Below are 25,394 nucleotides of genomic sequence, written 5' to 3'. Positions count from 1 at the left end.
ATGAGGGAAATTTTTTTTCTCCAAGGTGGTGAGTCTTTGGAACTGTCTTCCTGAAAGGCAGTGGAAGCAGAGTCTTTGAATGTTTTTAAGACAATGCAAGATAGATACTTGTTAAGCAAGGAGCTGAAACGTTGTCAGGGGTGGAGCAGGAGGTGGAGTTAAGATTACAATAAGATCAGTCATGACTTATTAAATGGTGGACCATGTTCAAGGGGTTGAATGGTCTACATCTTGTTTTTATGTTCATTATTTGTGTTGACATCATATTAAACTGGTCCAGTGAACAATGTTTCAGAAATAACTCCACAGAGGCCAGAATCCCATCTCCCTTTATTTCCACGTGAAGAGTCCTTGACACTGATCCAGCTCCCTAAGAGCCAGCTATCAGAGTGAACAGGATGTCTGACACTTCTGTCAGCCAGGGCTCCCTGACTGGACCAATTAACAGCCCCAATCAGGGAACTCCTATTCTATGAGGTCCACCTTTCCGATCTTGTTACAATCATGACAGCTTCCATGAGTCAAACTCAGTCCTTCATGTCTTTAATCACATCAATAACCTGACATTAATTTGTAAACAAGAGGATGACACTTTACAGTGTAACAAAAACAGACTCGGCAGGTCTGGCAACATTTGTGGAGAGAAAGCAGAGTTAATGTTTCAATTCCAGTGGCTTTTCTTCAGAACTTTGCAGTGTCACATTGTTTTTGTGTGGCACATCCCTTTAATACAGATAAAAGACATAATTTTATACAAATACCAACCTCATATCAGAAAGGTCACATTTGTTTCCAGCAATTGCCACCACAATGTTTTCAGGCCCATGCTCCTTCAATTCCTTTACCCACTTCTTCAAAGTGTAGAAGGATTCCTGAGGGAAAACACACAGTGAACATGGTCAGAGCCTCCAAATAAAACAGGCATCATTTTCTCACAGCCCGGAAATTTGGCTTCACTCATGAATGTTGTTTCCTCTCTATCACCATGTACTGTTTCCCAGTGAGGCACTGCTACTTGTACTCCCAGCAATGAATACCCAATCTGCAACCTTTCATCCTTCAGATTCATGTAAATAACAAGACCTGCTGTAAAAGTGATGCTTGTATCTCTCTCTCTCCCCCTTCCCCCTCCCAGTCCCAGATCCCACACTCAGACTTCCCTCGACATCTGCATTGGTTCCTTCAGTCAGGAAGTCTCTGTCCCCGGTGGTCATTTACAGTTAGCGAACAAAAGGTTTCCATGCATCAGAGTGAATCAGCTTCTACTGGCTTTTACTTTGAGCCAGAGCGAGCTTCTGATCTGGAGTGAACACATTCCAAGACAGAGACAGACAGACAGATGGCTTCACGGAGGCCCAGGCACTGCATGACATCTGATGATATGTTTGGGTGCCTGGAACTGTGTTTCACGATCATCGCAACCTCAGGAATGTCGCATGTGAACATTTAAACAAAAAATATTTTCTCTGACCCATGGGGAGTGCAGCAAGAAATGGAAACTGAAAAGACTACTGTTATACATTTTTCATTCAGCTTGTTCCTGTAAAGGCTGTCACGGGATGCTGAGTAATAGATTGTCAACAAAATCGAGTTTTACTACCAATCTACTTTAACCAAACTCATACAACTTTTATTCTTTTATTTCTTCTTTGTTTTATTCTTTGTTCATGTGACGTGAGTGATGCTGGCTTGACAAGTATTTATTGCCTATCCCTAATTGCAAGAAATACATAGAAATATAGAAAATAAGAGCAGGAGTAGGCCATTCAGCCCTTTAAGACTGCTCTGCTATTCAACATGATCGTGCCTGATCATTCAACTCAGTGCTCTGTTCCTGTCTTCTCCCCATACCTTTTTGATGCCTTTAGCCCTAAGAACTATATCTATCTCCAACTAACTCCTTCTTGAATGTTTCTTGAATATACATTTCAAAACACTTACGTAAAACACTCTTTCCAGCCCCAAACCCTCCACATTTTCCCTTTTCACCTCATGCTCAATGCTAACTGTTTCTCTTCTGTACTGGATGTGAGGACTGCTCACAGAAATGGAGTTTCCTACAACTCTGAAAACTGAGCAGCTCACTGCGTTTATCAGTGTTCTTCAGGAGATCCATAGCAATGGAAGATATTGTCGAGGTAATCAGATATGTTAACTGACCATCGTCTGCAAAGGGCCATAGGGCAATTCGAGACGGATAATTGGTCAGGTATAACTGAAGGAATACCACACTGAGTAGGCACGGGGCAAGGAGAAGGTATAGGCCACCAGAGACTAATACAGTCGGTCCAAGGGTTGAAACCACAATGGGGTTGTCATTTGCTCCACACTTGAGCCATTTCCTTTCAGTGTTACAACTACTTTTTTCCTGCTAATTCCACCCCTGTCAGGCCTATGTCATCCAATTCACCATGAGAAGTGCAACAAATGATTGACCAGTATAGAAAATATAATCAAACCAGCCTCAACAGCACCTTCCAAGTCCAGTGACATCTATCAGCGAAGGTACCAGATGTGTGCAAACAGCACCATAGAGTCATACAGCACAGAGACAGGTCCTTCTTGGCCATACAAACCAGGTTTCCCAAACTAAACTAGTCCCACTGCCTTGTGTTTGGCCCATATCCCTCTAAACCTTTCTTAGCCATCAAGCCATCCAGATGCTTTTTAAATGTTGTAACTGTACCCGCCTCCACCACTTCCTCGAGCAATTTATTTCATACACACACCACCCCCTGTGCAGGAAAGGTGCCCCTCAGGTCCCTTTTGAATTTTTCTCCTCTCACCTTAAAAATACACCTCCTAGCTTTAATCTCCCCCACCTTAGGAAAAAGGCCTTTGCTATTCACCTTATTTATGCCCCTCATAATTTTATAACCTCTAAAAGGTCACCCACCCCTTAACCTCCCACACTCCAATGAATAAAGTCCCAGCCAATCCAGCCTCTCTTTATAACTCAAACCCTCCCGTTCCATTAACACTCTGGTAAATCGATCCTGTATCCTCTCAATTAGCAGGGTGACCAGAACTGTACACAAATCCCCTCCAAGTCATTCACCATCCTGACTTAGAAACATCACCGTTCCTTTAGTGTCATTAGGTTAAAGCCTAGAACTCCCAGCTGAACACCACAGTGAATGCAGTCTAGCCCAGGAATTTCGGTGGTAGATGAAAGATCTCACTATCAGTGGCTGCTTCTGGCTCAGGACACCTGCCATAACATAAAAGACCCCTTAGAACCCAGGCCCTGTTCACTGGGCTCTGTTGTACACTACCACCCCACACTGGGCCCTTCTCATTACCACCTTCTGAGACTGTCTGGCAAACATCTGTGGAGAAAAACAGAGTTAGCTTTTCAGCTTCTGGATTCTGGATTGCTCTTGACCTGAAGTGTTTAATTTGTTCCTTTCTCCACAGATGCTGTTCGACCAGCTTAAAGTGTATGGCATTTTCTGTTTTTTTAATTTCTGATTTTCAAGCCATCACAAAATTTTGTTTTTGGTAAGGACATCTTAGAAGGGGATTTGAGAGCCAGATGGTTTTTTTTGATGAAAATCTGCTAATTTCACATTCAAATATAATAAACTTAGCATTTAATTTATTATTAATTAAATATAAACTCCCCAGCTGCTTTGGTAGGATTTGAACTAGTCTCTGGAAATTTGTTTTATATGCGGCACTATGGAACAGGGGTTTGCATTGCTGCCTCATAACGCAAGGGATCAGTGTTCGATTCCAGCCTTGAGTGACTGTCTGTGTGCAGTTTGCGCGTTCTCCCCGCATCTACGTGTGTTTCCACCGGGTGCTCCGGTTTCCTCCCACAGACAAGGTTCGGTGGATTGGCCAGGCTAAATGTGTGGTTGCGGGGATAGGGTGGGTGGGATGTTCTTCAGTTAGCTGGTGTGGACCCGACGGGCGGAATGGTCTTCGAATGACTCGTCATGCAACATTGCTTCGATACGACCAGATAATAGATTGATTCCCTAATGAGCTATTACATTCTTTGAGTCTGTCACCAGCACCTAGAGAATGTACACCTCTAACAACTCCACATGTTTCTTGGGCAGATTTCTCGTAACTCTTTTTATTTTACAGCATTCTGCAACAGAACCCCTAAAACATTAAAGGAACGAGCATGAAGCACAGTCCTCTTGCTCAGACCTTGCTCAGCTGTCAGATCCAATAGTCTGGGTGGTCATTTGGAAACAGTAATGACAGCCAAATCGTAGACAGTCTGCCGGCCTCTCTCACGGGACACCTGGCTGGAAGGTGCAGCACTGTGTGGTGACCTTTCCTTATGCAGTTAGCAGAAGTGCCCACTTGAGGGAGACACCTGAAGAGGAATCAGCGAGGAAATGCCAGAGAATGGAGAAGCACTACATTATTGAATGTCGCTCTCACTGTTGCAGACACAGTACAAAATAACACCGACTGACATCTCCTGTGAACTTGGGCAAGTACATCATGGGAAAACTAGATCCAAAGAAACCAAATCTCCTCAGGCTTTTCTGGTCTGACTAACTGGGCTGTATAGTCAGACCCCGATGCATAGTTGGCCGCACTACACACAGTTTCTACCATTCTCTTCACACTGAAGACCACCAACTCTTAAGAATTCAACTCATCCATGTCACCCAGTACAATGGGAATACCCAAGTTATTCTCCTACCAAGTCAAGTACTGGCCCAAACTTCACGCAAGAGTCTGATGAAAAAAATGCAGGCTACAGAAACCAATACCTGGATGTGTAAGATGTACAATGCAGCCTAACAGAGAAACACATTAACTAAAATGCACATTGGCAATTCCCAATCAATTCCTTCAATGTTACTGGGTTAAATTTCCACTCTAAACTTTGCAGTCAGGTTTGGCAGTAGGAGAAAAATCAGATGGGGAGCATTTCCAATGAAATACTCAGCCAAACAGTATTTGCTCCATTACATATGATCAGATACATCAAGTGTATTTCATTATTATTGATTCCACTTTATTATTTTAATTCAGCGGAAATGAGAGAATGCAAGTCATATTGCAAAGTATTAGGAACCAGGACAATTGCTGATATCCAGCATTATAATTGATTGCAACAGTGTACAGTTACACTTTAAAGAGATCAACATATAATTTCACAGAATGGCTTTCAGTTTCAAAATGTTTCAAGTTTTCCAAATAATACTTTTTAATTACTTTTTAAAATTATGCTCTTTTATATACCTATTTGCCTACTGTCAACGATGCACACCACAGTAAGATTTCACATTGTATCTGTTCATGAATCCTTTTAGAACAGTCCCTTTTATGTAAAGTTGCTTACTTCAAACATATTTCCAGCAACCAAAACTTTGGGATATTTTGAGGACTAGTTTTGTGAAGAACTTATCTCCTTCAACATTCACTCGATATTACGTTTATTACACTCTGTCCATTTTTAATACACCCACCACTGAAAAGATATGTTAATCATTCATGGTCAATGCTATTCCATCATTTACTTCAGCATCCTGGTGGTTTCCTGTTTATCTCAGAAAGACGTTTGTTCCCTGACCAGTTATAGTTATTCAGATTAGTTAAATTATTAACCCTTCCAACTTTCCAACATGTTAAACAGAAAGCAACACTGTTGGACAGAGGCTCACCCAGTAACAGTACATTTTCACTGGATTAAATAAAAACAATGTCAATAAGCTAATGGGGAACTTCACAGAGTCTGCCAGTGCACAATAGAATGCCCACAAATTAGATGTGCAAATGAGGAGTGAAGATTACACAAATAAGCCTCACAACCTCATAAACAGCAAAACAGTGTCTTCAAAGAAAACACTGCTTTTATTTCAAATCATCCAGTGTTTCTATTAGTTTGAAAGATGGCAACACCACTCCTGTCCCAATACCAATCAAGTCGTCTTAATGTTAGTGGACCATAGGGCTGCTCTGTCAATAGGGAGAGACAACTGACAGTGATTTAACCTGAGAGTCACCATGCCTCAGGAGAAGGGAGAGGAGTTACCTGTTTTCTTCATATGCTATTCTACAGACCTGAACTGCGTTTGTGACTATCTATTTGTGTTTATACATAAAGATATTTTTTATGCATAAAGTATATTTTTGAAAATAAAAAAAGGAGAGTCCTTCATGGTGAACCACTGTTTGAAGCCTATCTGCTGAAGTTAAATTTGGGTCTGTTCAATTATCAGACCCTCCTGGTGCCTCTATTATGTATAAATATAATTCTACACAAGCAAGAAATGCCTTTAGTTTGTTTGTTGGATAGAGTCAAACTCCGTTTGTTTGTTCCTTCATATGCTACAGTACAGAACCAAACTGCTTTAGGTGACGATGTATGTTTATGAAGGTATTTTTATGAATAAAGTATATTGTTGGAATTAAAACAAGACCTTTGTGGTGACCTTAGCCAGTGCAGGAACTGAACCCATTCTATTGGTATCACACTGCATTACAAATCCAGCTATCCATCCAACTGAACTAACCAATCCCCTCCTGATACTCATAGACAGGATTGATGCAATATGAATTATCTCAGCACTGACTAAGGATCAAACTCGCAAACCTCTGCTGTTTCTTTGATTTAACTCCACACTGAACTGTGCACTGAGTGTTCGGGGAGCTTTGGGATTATTCAATGCATCTTGGTAGACACATGCATATTCTATGAAAACTTCTGTCTCTTCTCTTCCATTAAGCAGGTACCAGAGACAGCAGATAACTTGAAATACTATACAAGTGGCCACAGAACAATCAATGTAAATGGATTAATATTGACTGCATTTTGCTGGAAATTATATAGTCTAGGTTCATAACATTACATAAGAATCATATCCCACTTGCTTGCATTTGCTAATGAGTTGTACTCAGTAATGTGATCGTTTTAAAAAGGTCCCTTATTTTAAAAAAATTTATCTGCTGTGAATTGATTTGGCATGAACCCTAGCTCCAAACCAACAGGAGCATCTGACTACCAAGTTCGAAATATGCTGTTTCAAAGGAAAAACTGAAAAAAAGAAATTTCCTGTTAGAGTTCTTCATTATACTGGCACCATTCTAAAACCAAAGCTAAAATATTGTGACGAAATTTGCCCCTTCACACAGCAGCATCAAAGTCAAGACACATTTTCACAATCTTCCATGGGGATTAATGAAGTTATGAGTCAGACAATTTGTTTTGTTATTGGTTTTATTTATCAGTTGTACTAATACTGTTACTATTCGACGCGTTTGAGACAGATAGGTTGGTGATTAGAATTCAAATTTGTTTTCCCTCACATTGGTTCTCTCACCAGCTGCCCCAAGGCAGGTATGTCCTTCAGAACTCATCTCAATCAGTGTTTCTACTCAGTCACACCTTCTGCTGCACACTAAAGTTTCCCGTTCTGCCCTTACACTGTGCTTCTTCCAAGTATCATTTAACATGGAGGAGTACAGGTTCATCAGTTGAGTAGGCATTGGTGCCGGTCAGCCTGCATCTGACCTAATACCATAAAACATTATGAGGTCTGGGATCAATGCTGAGCACTCCAGTGCTCTGATGGGTCTTTCCTGCTCTATTATTTGTAAATATAATTCTGCACAAAAAAGAAATGCCTTCGGTTTGTCCCACCCTGCTGGTGGAACAGGACATCCACAGGTACAGTGATGGAAGAACATGGGCATTGTCTGATATTGTCTGAATTTGTTAGGCGCATCCAGGAGGGTTTCTTGAAACAATGTGCAAATAGTCCAACTGGGGAAGGGGCCATACTCGACCTTGTACTGGGGAATGAGCCTGGCCAGGTGATCAAAGTTACAGTGGAGGATTTTGGGAACAGTGATCATAATTCCATAAATGGTGGGGGGGAGTCTAATTACAACAGTATTAGGTAGGAACTGCAGAAATTAGATTGGAGGTGGTTGTTTGAGGGTAAATCCACATACTACATGGTCTATTAAAGGCCAGTTGATCAGTGTTTAGGACCAGTATGTGCCTGTGAGGATGAAAGATGAGAATGGCAAGATTCAGGAATGCTGGGTGCAACAGATATTGAAAGGTTAGTCAAAAAGAGAAAGGAAGCATATGTAAGGTGTAGGAAACTGAAATCAAACAAGGCCTTTGAGGAGTATTTAGGAAGCAGAAAATAACTTAAACAATGGATTAGGAGAGCTAAAAGAGGCAATGAAATATCTTTGATAAGTAAGATGAAGGAGAATTCCAAAGCATTCTATAAGTGCATTTAGGAGCGAGAGGATTGCTAGGGAAAGGCTAGGTCAAGGGCAAAGGAGGCAAATTATGCATGGGGCCACAGGAGATGGGTGAGGTCCTTAACAAGTACTTCACATCAGGATTCACTAAAATGAAGGATATGGATGATGGTAAGATTAAGGAAGGATATGTTGATATTCTGGGGCATGTTGGCATTAAAAAGGAGGTGGTATTGGGTGTCTTGAAAACATTAGGGTAGATAGGTCCCCAGGGCCTGATGGGATCTATACCAGGATACTGAGGGAGACAAGGAGCCTTTATAGAGATCTTTACATTCTGTCTAGCCACAGGCAAGGCCCCAGAAGACTGGAAAATAGCCAACGTTGTTCCTTTGTTTAAGAAGGGCAACAGGAATAATTCAGGAAATTATAAGCCAGAGGGTGGGAAATTATTGGAGAAAATTCTTAGAAATAGGATTTACTCACATTTGGAGAAGAATGGATTTATCAGGGATAGGCAATATGGCTTTATGTGGGGGAGGTCTTGTCTCACAAATTTGATTGAGTTTTTTGAGAAAGTAACGAAGATGACTGATGAGGTTAGGGCAGTAGATGTTGTCTATATGGACTTTACTAAAGCATTCAACAAGGTCCCACAATGGAGGCTGGTCCAGAAGATTAAGTCACAGGGATCCAAAGTGAGTTGGCAAGTTGGATACAAAATAGGCTTAGTCATAGGTGACAGAGTTATGGAGGGGCGTATTTCAACTTGCAATCTGTGATCAATGGTGTTTCACAGGGATCAGTGCTGGGACCCCTGTTGTTTGTAACATACAGAAATGATTTGGATAAAAACGTAGGTGGCTGGATTGGTAAGCTAACAGACAACACACAGATTGGTGGAGTCGTGAATAGTGAAGAAGGTTATCAAGAGATACATCAGGACATAGATCAGCTGGCAGATGAAGTTGAATCTGGACAAGTGTGAGGTGATACATTTTGGGAGGTCAAATGCAAAAGGTAAATATACAATAAATGGCAGGATGCTTAGGAGCATTGATATACAGAAGGATCGTGGGGTCCATGTTGATAGATCCCTGAAAATGGCAATACAAGTGGATAAGGTGATAAAGAAGGATGATCGCCTTCACCATTTGGGGCATTGAGTATAAAAGTTGGTAAGTAATGCTGCAGCTGTATAAGACTTTATCTAGGCCTCACTTAGAACATATGTGTAGTCTGGTTCCAACACTATAGGAAGGATTTGGAGGCTTTGGAGAGGGGGCAAAACCAGTATGTTGCCTGGATTGGAATGTATTAGCTATAAAGGAGAGGTTAGACAAACTTGGATAGTTTTCGCTCAGGTGTCAGAGGCTGAGGGGTTATCTGTAAATAAAATTATGAATAGGGTGGATAGTCGGAGCCTTTTCCCCAGGGTAGAGATGTCAAATACTAGGGGGCACAAGTTTAGATTGAGACGGAGAAAGTTTAAAGGAGATGTTTGAGGAAAGTTGTTTTACGCAGAGGATGGTCGGTGCCTGGAACCCACTGCCAAGAGAAGTGGTAGAAGTAAATGCAGTAACAATGTTAAACAGGCACTTAGACAGATGTGTGAACAGACAAAGAAGAGAGGGGTACAGACCATGTGCAGGCAGATGGGATTAGTTTAGAATGGCCTCATGGTCGGCACAGACATGGTGGGCTGAAGGGCCTGTTCCTGTGCTGTATGGTATTCTATGAAAACTCACAGAACTCAGGAAGAGCTGAATTTCTCCTCCGCAAACCTTCAGGAGTTGATCGCTGTTCATTTTGTACCTGGAAATAAGTCTCATTAAATAGGTAGCAGACAGGCATTGTAAAAAGAGGTCTGCAATTGTCCTCCCACCAAAAAGCCAAAAGGCAGTCCTTAAGCAACTGAATGAATCTAAGTTCTGAGAAAGGGTCACCGGACCCAAAACGCTAACTCTGATTTCTCTCCACAGATGCTGCCTGACCTGCCGAGCTTTTCCAGCAATTTCTGTTTTTGTTTGTGAATGAACATATGGCATACTTCCAGCTAAAGCAATCAGTAAGGTTTGGCCAATTGGCCAGCACATGACCTGAGACAACCTGCAGGTATCTTCCAATTTATCCTTTAGAATCCCTACAGTGCAGATAGAGGCCATTCAGCATTGACCTTCTGACGAGCATCCACCCAGAACCAACCCATCTCTGCATTTCCCATGGTTGATCTCCCTAATCTGTACATCCCTCAACACTAATGACAATTTACCATTGCTAATTCACCTAACCTGCACATCTTCGGGTTGTGGGAGGAAACCACAGCACCCAAAGGAAACCCACACAGACAGTCACCCAAGGCTGGAAACGAACCCTGGTCCCTGGGCTGTGGGGCAGCAATGCTAACCACTGAGCCACTATGCTACACATTTAATTAAGCACAAGTTATGCTAAATCTAATTGTGCAGATATACTGCGTCTGCAACAAAACAAGAGAAAATTGTAACTCTAGTTGAATACTGTCTCCCACAGTAATTCTGACAAGTAACTCAGTTAGTTTCATTCTCTCATGAAAACACAGCGAGATGTGATCCGCTGTTCCAGATGTAATTCCAATCATTTGGAATCCCAAAACTGATTGACAAAGATTTTAAACTAAAGAACTGGACATTAGAGCAGTTTACCTCATTTGTGATGTCGTAAACTATAACGGCTGCTGCAGACCCACGGTAATACATTGGAGCCAGTGAGTGAAACTGTGAGAAACAAAAGACAAAACAAATTAGACAAGCTTTGGGACGTCTACATTTTCAAAATGAATACATGATTACATTATAATGGATAGCCTTCAGGACAGCTAGATTATATGCATACAGTTTAGTTCATTAAAAATAACACTCAGAACTTGAAAAATCAGAAACCAGAGAAAATAGGAGCGAGAGTAGGCCATTTGGTCTATTGAGCCCTTACCCGGCATTCAATACCATTGTGGGTGATCCATTATATCAACATGAGACTCCTGCTCTCTCCGCATACCCCTTGATGCCCTTAGGCTCTGGAAATCTATTTATTTCTTGAATATATTCAGTGATTTGGCCTCCATTGTGTTATGTAGCAGAGAATTCCACCAGGTCCCCAACCCACTGAGTGAAGAAATTTCTCCACAGCCTCAGACAGAAATGTATCTTGAGAACATGATGCCCTAATTTAGACTCCCTTGCCATGTGAAACATTATTCTCCATTTATTCTGTCCAGCCCTGTCAGAATTTCAACGCGACCTCCTCTTATTCTTCTAAACACCAGTGAATGCAGGCCCAGTCAACCTAATCTGTACGACAAACCTGTCATCCCGGGAATAAATCTGCTGCACTCCCCGTAAAGAAAGTCTATCTTTTCTGAGGTAAGGAGATCTAACTGCACACAATTTTCCAGGTGTGGTCTCACCAAGGTCCTGTATAGCTGCAGCAAAACATACTTGCTCCTATAATCAAATCCTCTTGCAATGAAGGCAAATGCACCATTTATTCCTTAAACGTTCACTGCACCTGTACACAGGTTTTCAGTAAACAGGTCTTTAATTTGTTTAATTCTTTACTAAACTGAAATAAGACTTGCAATTATCTCATGGCACCCATGACCAACGAACAGTGCTTTTTGACTAATGAAGTGCCTTTTGACATGAAGTCACTGCTGTGATGGAGGAAACACAGCAGCCAATTCGCAAATAGCAAACTGTCGCCAGCAGTACTGTGATAATCTGTTGTTAATTAAGGGACAAACATTGATAGAATGCCAGGGATAATGCAACTTTGGCATTTATTTTGACAGCACTTGAATGTAAAAGCAAGGATGTACTTCTGAGGCTTTATAAGAGTCTGGTTAGGCCGCATTTGGAGTATTGTGCGCAGTTTTGGGCCCCATATCTCAGGAAGGATGTACTGGCCCTGGAGCAGGTTCAGAGGAGGTTCACGAGAATGGTCCCAGGAATGGAAAGCTTAACATATAAGGAACGTTTGAGGACTCTGGGTCTATAGTCAATGGAGTTTAGAAGAATGAGGGAGAATCTAATTGAAGCTTACAGAATACTGAATGGCCTGGACAAAGAGAATGCTGGGAAGATGTTTCCATTGGTAGGAGAGACTAGGACCCGAGGGGACAGCCTTAGAGTAAAGGGAAGACCTTTTAGAACAGAGATAGGGAGAAACTTCTTCAGTCAGAGAATGGTGAATCTATGGAATTCACTGCCACAGAAGGCTGTGGAGGCCAGGTCATTGAGTATATTTAACACGGAGGTAGATAAGTTCTTGATTGTCAAGGGGATCAAGGGTTACAGGGAGAAAGCAGGAGAATGGAGTTGGGAAACCCATCAGCCATGATGGAATGGCAGAGCAGACTCGATGGGCTGAATGGCCTAATTTCTGCTCCAATATCTTATGGTCTTATTAATGTCCCTGCTCTGAGTACTGCAGGATCTTTCTCATCCACCTGAGAGGTGAGGCAGGCCTCAGTCTAATCATCGCAAGTGTGCTCCAAGTCCTGGAGGGTGACACTGAAGCCTGTCACTTGAAGGTAAGTAAACTGCCAACAGCTTCCAAAGTGGATCACCTCTGCCAATGCCAGCTGGTGTTCCCCTCAGCCCAGAGCACTGAGAATCTCACGTCCAGGGTATCGGCACGTTCACTCCATTTAGATTTATCAGTAGTCATTAACTACAGAATTGTCCGTGAGACACAAATACAAAGTTGCTGGAAAAACTCAGCAGGTCTGGCAGCATCTGTGAAGGAAAAAACAGAGTAAATGTTTCAGGTCCGGTGACCCTTCCTTCGAACATGAGGAATTATCCGTGAGATTGTTGGAAGGCCCGGCCATGGAGTGAGAAGCCCACAGAAAAAGGCAATCAGAATCCTGCATGGGAAATGGTGTTACAAAGTCACCAGTAAAAACAATCACTGTTACTAACTTTGCTAAGCGAGGGCCCTTCCACGTTACAGTTTGAAAAACTGCTGAATTGACAATAAAGACAGCACCGCATGTAGTAATTTACCACATCATCCGGTCCAAATGGCTGAAGTCTTAGAACAGCAGCTCCAACCATACGGTGTCCCAGATAGTGAATGACAGGACAAAAAATACTAAGTTATCTGTGATCCATATTGCACAGCTGAAGCAGATCTTTCCATTTGTGCCTTGAACATTTCAATCCAGTTTTTTGTCGTTATGCCTTCAACCGTATGGCTCTCCCATTTAAAAGTCAGGCCAAAATTAAAACTGCTTTAGGGGCTCTTTTTGGCAGAGATTCAAGTGGCCCCTAACATCTGAAAAATCTACCATGTTAGAAAGCACTTCAAATCTGACAGACATGACTTTCCATTAATTCTAATAAAAAAAAGAACTCATAGAAAACATAATGACCACAAGATGGATGTGTATGCTGTGCTATTGCACAGAACTGTAGTTAAAAGTGAAAGTATAGCAAAACTATTCACAATTGATATCAGTTTATTAGAAGTTATGTGAGCTCTGGTTTCCATTATACACACACTCAAACTTACAGCTCTCAGACTGACACTATTCTAAGGCTGCACATATGTCTTGAATCCTACATCATATGATTCCAATCACAAGCATAAGCACACAGGTTTAAATATCAAGAACAAAGTAAAGTGTTCAGAGGTAAAAAAAAAACATAAATCTCGATAATAGTACACATTGTACGTATTAATCCTTCTGTGTCATTTTCATTGTTAATGTTATGTTGATTCAATATTGATCATTATCGTTTGTCTTCTGTGTTTTAATGAACCTGGAAAGAAATTCAGCCACATCATTTGCACCTCTATACACTGGTTTGTTTTCCTGTTTTCCATCTCTTCGAAGGATAGAATTTGTGGTGGACATATTTTATGTGACTCAGTGAATAATGCAGTGATTGCAATGAGATCAGTGAGGTGGACCTCATAGAATATCAACTCCCTGGTTGGAGCTGTTAATCTGGTCCATTCAGGGAGCCCTGGCTGACATATATAAACAAGAGTGTCAGGCATCTTGTTCATTCTGAGAGCTGGCTCTGAGGGAGCTGGATCAGTGTCAAGGACTCTCTATGTGTTAGTAAAGGGTGACTTGGTAATGGGATGCCAGCCTCTGTGGAATTATTTCAAATAATAGTCTCTGATTATCTTTACACATGCAATGTGTGAAATCGTTTAAATGGTACAGTTATGGGAAACAATACATTTGGAATCCACCTTTTGCCATAACCGCAACACAAAAAAGTTTGAATAAATAATCTGGACTACGATACATCCTTTCTCCTAGATCCCTCAGGTTTTTCATTCCAAATCCCAACAGTAGTTGGTTTAATCAACTTGCTCAGGCACGTTGTTATGAGACATCTCCAGGACAGGTGGGACTTGAACCTAGAACTTCTGCCCCAGAGGTAGGGACACTACAACTGCATGAAAAGTACCCTTTGAAGCCCAACAATTTTACTGAATTATCAGACAGTCAGACTCTTATGGAGGCAACAGAGGTCTTAGCTAATTTGCCAGGAAGATCCCTATGTTGCCACTTTTTGAGAAAGCCCACTGCATCTGGTTCCATTCAGGCACTTGACGTTGGGCTTATCACTAGGATTGAGCAGCCCTGAGGGAGGAAGATGCCCTCCTCCACCCACCTCCACTGAGAGGCTGCACCAACCACAGGGCAGCAGCTCCTCTGTACTCAGCAGTGCCATCAGGAGGGCAGTGGCTGCTGCTGGTACAATACTCTCTTGAGACCTCAGATCAAAGAAGACTTGGAGGAGGAGGTAGAGGGCGATGTGTGATCCTCCACAGAACTGTAATGCATTTGGTCACTTTCAAAATGTTGATCAACTTAGTTGTCACTTACCTAGCTCAGCAAAGTACTATCATTAATCACTGTAAAATATTATTTAACTCCAATACATTATCATGTCAAGTCATATGAAGTTATCATCACTTTTTGAACTGATCTTCATAGGAAAAGTCATAAGTTTGATGACTTCTGAGTTGCCAGGAACCACGTCTCCTACTACAATAGGCCCAACTTCATGGAAATAATGAGATATCTAAAGTGCCCACCTTACAACAGAGTAGGCAGGAGATAGAGTTATACAGTATGGAAACAGACCCTTTGATTCAACTTGTCCATGCTGACCAGATATTCTGAATTAACCTAGTCCCATTTTCCAGCATTTGGCCCATATCCCTCTAAACTCTTCCTATTCATGTACCCATCCAGATGCCTTTTAAATGTTGTAATTGTACCAGCCTCCACCACTTCCTCTGGCAGCTCATTCCATACATGCACCACCCTCTGCATGAAAAAGTTACCCCTTAGGTCCCTTTTAAATCTCCCTTCTCACCCTAAACCGACACCCTCTAGTTTTGGACTTCCCTACCCTGGGAAAAAGGCCATGGCTATTCACCCTATCTATGCCCCTCATGATTTCATAAATCTCTATAATGTCACCCCTCAGCCTTTGATGCTCCAGAGAAAATAGCCCCAAGCTATTCAGCCTCTCCCTATAGCTCAAACCGTGAAACCCCAGCAACATCTTTTTAAATCTTTTCTGAAGCGTTTCAAGTTTAACAACATGTTTCCTATAGCAGGGACACCAGAATTGAGCACAGAATTCTAAAAATGGCCTCACCAATGTCTTGTACAGCCAATGGATTGCTGTGATTTACCCTGGGGGCCATTAAAAATCCCAGACATTGGGAAATGCGGTATGTGGGACTCCCAGAATCATACAGTCCCCTTTTGAAATCCCACCCACCTTGTATCTGAACCAGGCAGAGGCAAGAATACTCAGCCCTACGTCTCTATAATGCCCTTGTTATGAACTACCACGTTAATCTATGCTGCTGTGTACAACGATTTGTGCAAAAGACATCCCCACTGTTCACATCTTGTGGGTTGTTGTTGTTGTTGGCAGCAGCAGGAGGAGCTTGTGCAGATTAAAGGGAATGCACAAGGCACAAAGGGTCTGGGCAAAGAATTCTTCTCCTCCCGAACACCCTGAAGCACCATGACCCCACAAACAAGACAGCCAAAAGTTAACAGTTTACTGAAACTGGATTCCACACTGTTCTGTAAAGGGCTTTTGTTTTTTAATAACATGGAAAATTAAACGTACAGCCTGTTCTTGTTTTAAGCACAGATGGTGAAAATTCCTGAAAGTTAAATATTTTCATTCCTTCCTTCCCATATCCTGGGTCTGTAAATGTGCACACTCACACAGACAGGAAAATATCCAAGATGGTTCATGGAGTGGTTTTGACGGATGTGGGCTGTCTAATTTTTAAAACTCTTTTAACCCTTTGCTTTCACTAGACTTTTTCGCCATTCCACAGCAAGCATCAAGGGAACATTAGTGAGGAGGGTAAACTGGTAAAACTTTGAAATGACTGGTATGGGTCTGGAGTAATCCCAGTTTGGACCAGTAGTCATTTAAAGGTCTTACACTGACCTCTTCCTTTTATGGGAAAAGGAAAAAAGTCATTCCACACAGCTTTTCGCTCCTCAGGCAGCAAGCACTGAGCAATGACTCACTTCCCTTTTGAGAAATCCACGTTTATTTTTGTTACTGGTTGTGAAACCAGGAGGCCAGATTATTTTATCAAGGTTGACGACTCAGCCTCTTTTCCTGCTTTTTTCTGATGAGCGGTCAAGTCTGGAAGACTCCTGAACACAAAAACAAAAAAAAATACTGGCAAACACTGGGGTTCTGAGCAAGGAGAAAACACCAGAAAATGTTGAAAATACTCAATAGGTCCAGCAGCATCCATCAAGACAGAAGCAGAGCTGATGGGTTGAATTTCCTTCACGTGCAGTTATACACTTGTGCCAGAAACATGAGGGAGAGGTGACTCCAGTCTGATCCTGTCATTTTGACTGGATGCAAACAATGATCAGTCCACTGATAAAGGCCACTCAGAACCAGAAGACCAGGGACTCAGCGGTACCATCATTTGTAGTGGCTATTGCTGAGGCTACAACTTGCGTGAGAGTCAGAGTTATAAAGCACTAAAGAGGCCCTTCCACCCACCAACTCTGTATCGACCTACTAGTGCCACTTTCCAGCACTTCGTCCATAGCCTTGAATTTTATGATATTTCAAATGCTTATCCAAGGACTTTTTAAAGGTTGTGAGGTTTCCTGCCTCAACTACCCACTCAATAAGTGAATTCCAGACCTGCACCCACACCCCCCAACCCCTCTGGCTGAAATTTTGTTTCTTCAAATCCCTTTTAAACCTCCACCTTCACCTTAAAAATTATACCCCCTTGTTGGTGACCATTGGACTCAGGGGAACACCTTATTGGCCTAGATGCCTTTGAGGAGCTGATGCGTTCATTTTGAGCAGCCGAGGCCAGGCCTGGTCATCGAGAACGGGGTGGGGACAGTGGGACGTGATGTGTCGGTGGTGGGTTTGGCATGGAGACAGCCATTATGTTTTGGGGGAGAGGGCCTTCTATTAGGAGACCACCAGGGTTTTTCAAATGGTCTCATCAGGAGAGGCTGTGTCCTTCTGATCTCAGTAAAATGCTCGGATGAATCAACCTCCCAAAGAACAGCTGTGGCACTAATGTCTCCAACGCTGACACCATGCCACAGCAGCTGGGAGACAACTGGCAGTCTTCCTGGCACCTTCCATCTCCATAGTCCAGCCTTGCTGCCATTCTACCCATCCAAATGGTTGGGAAAATGCAGCCCATCATTTCCGGTCGACCATCTAGAAGTTCCTATTAAGGGTTATTGACCTGAAACATTAAATGTGTTTTCAATTTGCATTTACAAAGCGATTTGGTAAGGACAAAACTTGGAGAGTTGACAGTGTGGATGCAGATGTTGCCCCTTGTGGGAGAGTCTAGGACCAGAGGGCATAATCTCAGAATAAGGGGTCACATATTTAAGGGTGATAAGGAGCAATTTATTCTCTCTGAGGGTAGCGGATCCATGGAATTATTTACTGCAAGTGTCTGTAGAGGCTGTGTCATTAAGTATAATCAAGACTGAGATAGATAAATTTTTAATCAGTAAGGGAATGAATGGCTGTGGGGAAAAGGCAGAAAAGTGAGTTGGGATTATCATCAAGTCATGATCTCATTGACTGGCAGAGCAGATCTGATGGGTTGAATGGCCTACTTCTGCTTCTACAACTTATGGTCTACAGTCAAAATGCTACATGGTCGTATCCAACTGATGCAATGCTTTAATGGGGATTATTGAAATGTTATCTGGCTGGCTTTCCGACTTGCACTCTCCATAAACTTCACTTCATCCAAAATACTGCTGCTGACACGCACTAAGTCCCAGTTCCCTTTCACTCCATGCATGCTGACCCACATTGGTTCCCAGCATTGCCTCAAACTTCAAATTCTTACCCTTGTATTGAAATCCCTCCAAGACATGACCCATCGTACTTCTATACCCTTCTCCATCCCTAAAACCCACCCAATCCAAAATCTCACCGCTCCTTTGACTCTAGCTTATTTGACCCTGATTGACTGGTTGTGCTTCAGTTAGCTATCCCCAAGCTCTACTCCTTTGATATACTCATTAAAAATGTTTCTTTGGCCAAGCTTTTGGTTCCCTGCACTAACATCTCCAGTGTGGCCTAGTCCCTTATTCCTTTCATCACAAAGAGTTTTGTAATTTTGCAAAAGTGTGGTAAAAGACAAGTTTAGAAACAGAGCACATAGGGTGTGTGCGCTGTTAATGCTGTTTAGCAATTTGTCACTTATTTATCCTGAGTGCTGTTTGGCTGATTCATTGTAGATCACAAACGCACTGATCGGTACAAAGGGTTAGCACAGAGTTGGCTATGTTTTATCTGTTCAGGAGATGCGGGCATCACTGGGTAAGGATTTATTGCCCATCCCTAATTGCCCTTGACAAGGAGGAAGTGAACTGTCTTCTTGAACCTCTGCAGCCCTTGGGATGTTGGGATAGCTACAGTACCTTTAGGAAGGGAATTCCGGAATCTGACCCAGTGAAGGAAGGGTCAGTGATATAATGCCAATTCAGGATGGTGAGTGGCTTCGAGAGGACTTTGAGATGCAGCGTTCCCATGTATCTGCTGCCCTTGGCCTTTTAGATGGCGGAAGTGGTTGTCTGGAAGGTTTGAAATTTTATGTTACGTCTGAATCAAAATTTTCTTTCTCCCTGTGGAAAGGTTGTAAAATGAGTTTAGAACATAGCCAAAACTGATTTTAGGGAGTATGAATTGTAACATGAAACAGACCATACTTTGGAAAAATTGGCAATTTGTCCTAACCAGTATGGCATATTCTGTAGCAGTTGGAGACGTTTTTTTTCTGAGTGTTTATTTTGGTTCTCCTGCCATGGCAAAATCTGCACATTACCATCAATGTTCAAGCTTTAGATCCTTATCAAACATTTCAGGTGCACAGCATAGAGTTGAGCGCACTAAGTTAAAAAGTTAAATCCCATGAATTTCAGTTTGTCTTCAGCCAGGCTGCATTATTCAGAGATTTCAAACCGAGCTGCAATAACTCCCAGAAGGGCCCTAACTACAAATCTAGGTTTACTTCAAAATGATAAGTATAAGCAAGTTTAAATCAAGAAAATGGACTGCCCAGTCAAGGTGTGCAGGGCTGTTAGAGCATGAAGTTCACAGTTTCAGACCTTGATGACAACAGTGAAAAACAAAGTTGGAAGAGTAGTCAGTTCACTCACAGCACAGAGAACGTGAACTTTTAGACTGGAAATGGACTGTTTGCATCCCACCTTGTGCCTCCCTTATGTTCCTTTCTCCAATGCTTTTTAAAGACAGGTATTCAAAAGCTGTTGGTGAATTGAGTCACAAAACAGTGGAATGTGCAACTATCTGCAACTATTCCACACAATGAACTTCCCATCTGAAAGTGGGCTGTTCGAAGAAAAACCGCAAAGGGGGTTTGTATTCTTCCTTCTATCTGACTGTACTACTTCCCACCATTGCCCCATCCTCAAGACCTACAGCTCCAACCCCAACCTCAGGATAAGTCAAGGTGGATGTTACCTTGGCCAACTGTTGATGTCAGTTAAAAAGTGGCTTCTGAATGCAATTAACAGAACCCTGAATGCAGGTCAATGACCTGCCCTTGCAATTAAGAAATGATTGATGTAAACTTCTTGAAAAGGGAAGTGAAAAATGAAATAAGTTATCTTTCAAATGTTCCTCACATGAAACAATGCCCAAGTCATTACCATATAAAGAAATGTTGGCCATACAACTTATGGAATAGATCACCAATAGTTTGCAAATTGTGTTAACTGTAAACTGAAACTGTTCTGTAAAAAATATACAGCAAGAAGAGACAGATGGGAGTTAAATAACAATTCACCATTATCATTGGTTTGTGCTTCCATTTCTTGCTTGCTGGTTTGCTCTGTTTGCAATATCTTCACCCAGAAGTCTGGAAAGTTCTGCCCTGAGCACTGTTTCATCATAAATTCTAAACCAAACAAGATCACATTTCCATTCATTACCCCATTTAGACATAATTCACCCAAAAATCAGCGTAACAAAAGGATTGCAAAATGTTAAATGCAAGTTGAACTTAGTACAAATCAAGAATCTTTGGGTTATGCCAGCTTTGAAACAAAAATCAGTGTAGAAGTGAGCCCTGCCAAAGGTTAATTCACCACAATTGGAAACTTTGGCTTATTATACCCATTTGCAGATCTTTAAGGACAGGTTAAAACTTAAGATGGTTCTTTTGAACTCAGAGATACAATTAGTCATATTTCAAGAGTCTGTGAACTTTTCTTTAAATGAACAAACTGACTGTTGTGCTCCAATACTATCATATGGCTCTGAACATTATTTTTCAAAAACCAGCTTCAGTTATTTAGGGCATATATTTTTTGAGGGATCGGGGATCTCGTCATCTGGCTTGAGAACTGGTGAGAGACCCAAATTGACTCTTCCAGAGAAAGGCCACCAAACGCCATGCCAATCAGGCAGTAGCAAAGCTACCAGTGGGCCTTCATCTGGGTGTTTTGACCAGCAAAAACAGAAGAGTTTCCCAAATGTCACAGAAGACCCAGGGTTAAATATTAGGTCATTTTTGCTGGTGGGGAAGAGAGGGTTTCTCAGGTTAGGGGTCATGAAGTGACAAGATGTAGGGATTCAGAAGCACGAGGGCAGGCTTACCTGTGCCCTATACCCAGTCCCTTAAGGCAGCAAGCCCCATCTTGCATGTTGCATGACAGCAAGTCCATTTGCAGTTGTGTTAATCCCAGCAGCAGGTTGATTGAGGCCCTCGAGTGGTCTATAATAGACCACTCGAGGGCCTCAAATAGCAGAGCTGCTGACCCTGCTCCTCCCAATCAGAACTTAATCCAGGTGGAGCTGATAAGGAAAAAGGGCTCTGGATGTGCCAGTGCCCCAGTGAATGCAGTCCCCTTGCTACCTCTCAGCTCGGTACCCCCAAATACAGTAGATTCCACATTTAAATTGAGTACTCACATCTGGTGGATTCATACAGTTTGATCCTTATTTGATTAAAGCCCATTTTCTGCTGCATGAATCAATCTGCAGTGTTACCATTCTTAATAATGTCAAGGATTTTTTGTTTTAAGTTCTCTTTTACAACGTTACATTTTTAAAATACTGCCACATTACGCTGGTTTGTGACATTTTGTCTTCAGCTCAAGCCTCTAGAAAGGGGCTTAAAACCACAAGCTTCTCACTGAAAGGCAAGATTGCTAGCAGAAAGCCAAGTCTGAATAGGCATACTCATTTGAACATAATACGGGTTCCATAGGCTGCACAGTTTGAACCTAAGAGGATGTTAAAATCAAAATTTTACATATATATGGGATAAATAGGTTGACATTCTGTCTAATGAATTTCTCTATGAAACATGTTTTATTATTGAACTAGGACCGCGATTAAAGCTTTTTAGAGGACCATTTAGCTATTTGTTTGGTTTGGAATATTCTTCACTGTGATACCATCACATTCGATGAATACTTTGGCCAAGAAATGAAAAAAACGATTGCCAGAGATGACATCATAAAAACAGGGCCCAGTGTCTACAGAGAAACATCAAACATTGGCAAATCAGCTAAGGGATGACCTGAATTTGTCAGTGATCAAAGGGCAGCTCGTACAATGATTTATTTTGGCACCTCCCTGCAAACCCAACACTGGGAGGCGGAGAACAACACAAAACCACAAAATGACATCATTTCCAATAACGTATTGATTTGAATGGATTGAAACAATGATGGATCCTGGTCTGAATATGTCACCACAGCTTTAAGGAAACACTGTGTGCACGGTTCACAAGTTTAGCAATTGACCTGCTCAGTGGAGAGAAGGAAAAGAAAGGAGTAAACCCTCAAAAGGGACACATCCTGCTACCTCGTGGGACATCCTGCTCCATGTGCTCAAAGATCTGTGCGCCGAGAATTGGCCTGTTCAGTCACATGGAGACCCACGGCAGAAACGCCTGACCCGAAGTAGACACCATCCTCAAACTGAGGGACAGCCATCAATAAGGATAAGAAAAAAAACACTCTGGAGAATGGAGCAGGCAAGCTCAGCTGACAATGTTAAATTAACTAGACTTTAATCTCTGGACTTGTTCTATTTCTCATTTTAAATGGAAGAATTCCATTAGTATATGTATCAGGCCTTCTGCTCTGTCTTGTTAACCGTTTTATTTAAGAACATGGATGTAATCCATCTTCACCAGTGCTTTCAGCCTCCCTAATTTGATTAGTTTGTTTGTTTATCTCCTTGTTTTCCATCTTAAATGACACCCTAAGATTTTTATTCTCTTCTTCTAACGTCACTTGAGCTTCCCTGCCAAAACCCACCATCTGCAAGTTCCCTTTCAAGTCGTACACTGTGCTGATGTGGAATGATATCAACGTTCGTACTTGGACATTGAGTCAAAATCCTGGAACCTCCTTCCTAACAGCATGCCCCTGCACTATATGGGCTGCAGTGATTCCAGGGGGTAGCTCACTATCACCTTCTTCAGGGTAATTAAGAATGTGTAATAAATTCTGTCCTACCTAGTGACAGAACCTCAGACCATATTCAGACCAGGATCCATCATTGATTTGAAACAAAAATTACTCAAGCAAAGCAACTCATCAAAGTAACTCCACAGTTCTGACAAAGTGTCATGTCAATCTCAAAACGTCAACCCCATCTCTCTCTCTCTCTCTCTCTCTCTCTCTCTCTCTCCACATATGCCGCCAGACCAGCTGAATCTCTCCAGCACTTTCTGTTTTTGTTTTAGGTTTTTGTTATTCCTGTTAACTTTTCACTGACATTATCCATGAGTATATCTTGTGCATCTTTTGTGGTCCTATTCAAATCCTGATTTTGCTTTTGTTAATACTATTTGTTTTCATTTTCCTTGACAACTTAATTTCATTGCTCCATTTTACTTTGTCAGTTTTTCAGTTAAACTTATTTCCTAACCTCTACATATTTCTCTTCTGACGTGCTTTCCATGATTGCTTGTGTACTTTTCTTCAGCGTTCATTTTATCTTTACATCTTAGTTCGTTTTGGTGTTTTATTACTGAATCATATCATAGAATCCCCAGTGTGGAAGGAGGCCATTCGGCCCATCAAGTCCACACCCCCTACAAAGAGCATCCCATCCAGACCACAGCCCTACCCCATCTCTGTAACCCTGCACTTCCCATGGCTAATCCACTTAACCTGCACGTCTCTGGACTGTGGAAGGAAACTGGAGCACCCAGAGGAAACCTCAGCAGACACGGAGAGAATATGTAAACTCCACACGGACAATCGCCAGAGGATGGAATTGAACCTTAGTCCCTGGCACATCGCTCCAAGTATTTGCCATTGCTCTTTGATCTCTTTGTTTGTCGATCTTTTCTCCCAGTCTAACATCTCGAGTTCCATGCTCAATTCCTCAAGATGGTTATTTTTTCAGTCTACTTCTTTGACCCTTCTATGACAGATATCATTGTGAATATTTTACAGTAGACAGAAATCACATTGCACCGCAACTGGAAAATGAGCTGGGAGTTTCTATGGTATCTGGGCCATCATTAATCCGTCACTAAAAAATGATTGACCTGGCCTTGAATCTCAATGCTATTTCTGGGATGTAGCTGTGTGCGATTGGTTGGCACTGTCCCATTCATCACAACAGTGACTGCATTTCAAGAATACTTTAATTTTTGTAAAGCTCTTTAGGACAGCCCCAATGTCATGAAAGGAAACACATCAGTCATAGCTCCTGTGTTTTATTTGCTTAATTAAGTGCTAAATTTGCATTTCATGCTTTCAAGTGGAACCGGGGACTTCCTTTCAATACTATCATTGGCGCTTTGTATCCTGTTTGGTACAAGAATAGTAAACTATTTATTGTTGTTTGGCGATCAGAATCAGAAGTCTATCAGACCTCAAAACTTTGTAATCTAGTTTTCTTCCTTCAAAACTGGGCCTTTCCCTTCTGAAGAGAATAAAAAGCTATAAGGTACAGTCTCATCATTTGTTGCCTATTCCTAATTGCCCTTCAGTAGATGATGGTTAGCTGCCTTGTTGAACCACTGCGATCCATTTGGTGCAGGTATTTCTACAGTGTTGCTGTGAATGGAGATCCAGGATTTTGGTTCTGTAGTATTGAAGGAATGGTGAAATAGGGCCAAGTTATGATTACGTTTGTGGATTGGAGAGGAACCTGAAAGTGGTGATGCTCCCACGTGTCTGTTCCCCTTGTCTTTCCAGGTGGCTGGGCTCACATGTTTGGAAGGGGCTTTTGAAAGAACTTTAGTGGGTTGCTGCATTGCATCTTGAAGGTACACATGTTGTCACTGTTCATTGGCAATGAGAGAAGTAAATGTTTAAGTTGGTAGTTGGGTGGCAATTGAGTGAACTGCTTTGTCCTGGATAGTGTCATGCTCCTTGAATGTTGTTGGAGCTGCACCCATCCAGGCAAATAGGGATATTCCATCACACTCCTGACTTGTGCCTTATGGAAAGTAGATAGACTTTGAGGAGTCAGGAAGTGAGATACTCAAAGCAGGATTCCAGACTCTTGTAACTGCAGTGATCTATATGGGTGGTCCAGTTCAGTTTCGGGTTAATGGTAACCCCCAGGAATGTTAAACATAAGGGAGTCAACAATGGTGATGCCATTATTTTCGAGGAGTGATGGTTAGATTCTCTT

At 41.9% G+C, this 25,394-nt stretch overlaps 1 protein-coding gene across 1 annotated transcript in view; it reads right to left on the bottom strand.

The window, feature by feature from the left end:
- The window catches only part of rab31 (RAB31, member RAS oncogene family), an 86,611-nt gene that overhangs the window by 41,818 nt on the left and 19,399 nt on the right, over positions 1-25,394 (bottom strand). Inside the window, exons 4-5 of the mRNA XM_048595831.1 lie at positions 10,878-10,949; positions 766-872 (exon numbers count right to left, since the gene is read on the bottom strand). Of these exons, the coding sequence (XP_048451788.1) occupies positions 766-872; positions 10,878-10,949 (179 nt within the window). The remainder of the gene's footprint in view (positions 1-765; positions 873-10,877; positions 10,950-25,394) is intronic.

The sequence above is a fragment of the Rhincodon typus genome, chromosome 4 (assembly GCF_021869965.1).
Source record: "Rhincodon typus isolate 14 chromosome 4, sRhiTyp1.1, whole genome shotgun sequence".
NCBI classification, from domain to species: Eukaryota; Metazoa; Chordata; class Chondrichthyes; order Orectolobiformes; family Rhincodontidae; genus Rhincodon; species Rhincodon typus.
The sequence above is the reverse complement of the archived record's forward strand: the minus strand, read 5'-3'. Positions and strand labels throughout refer to the sequence as shown.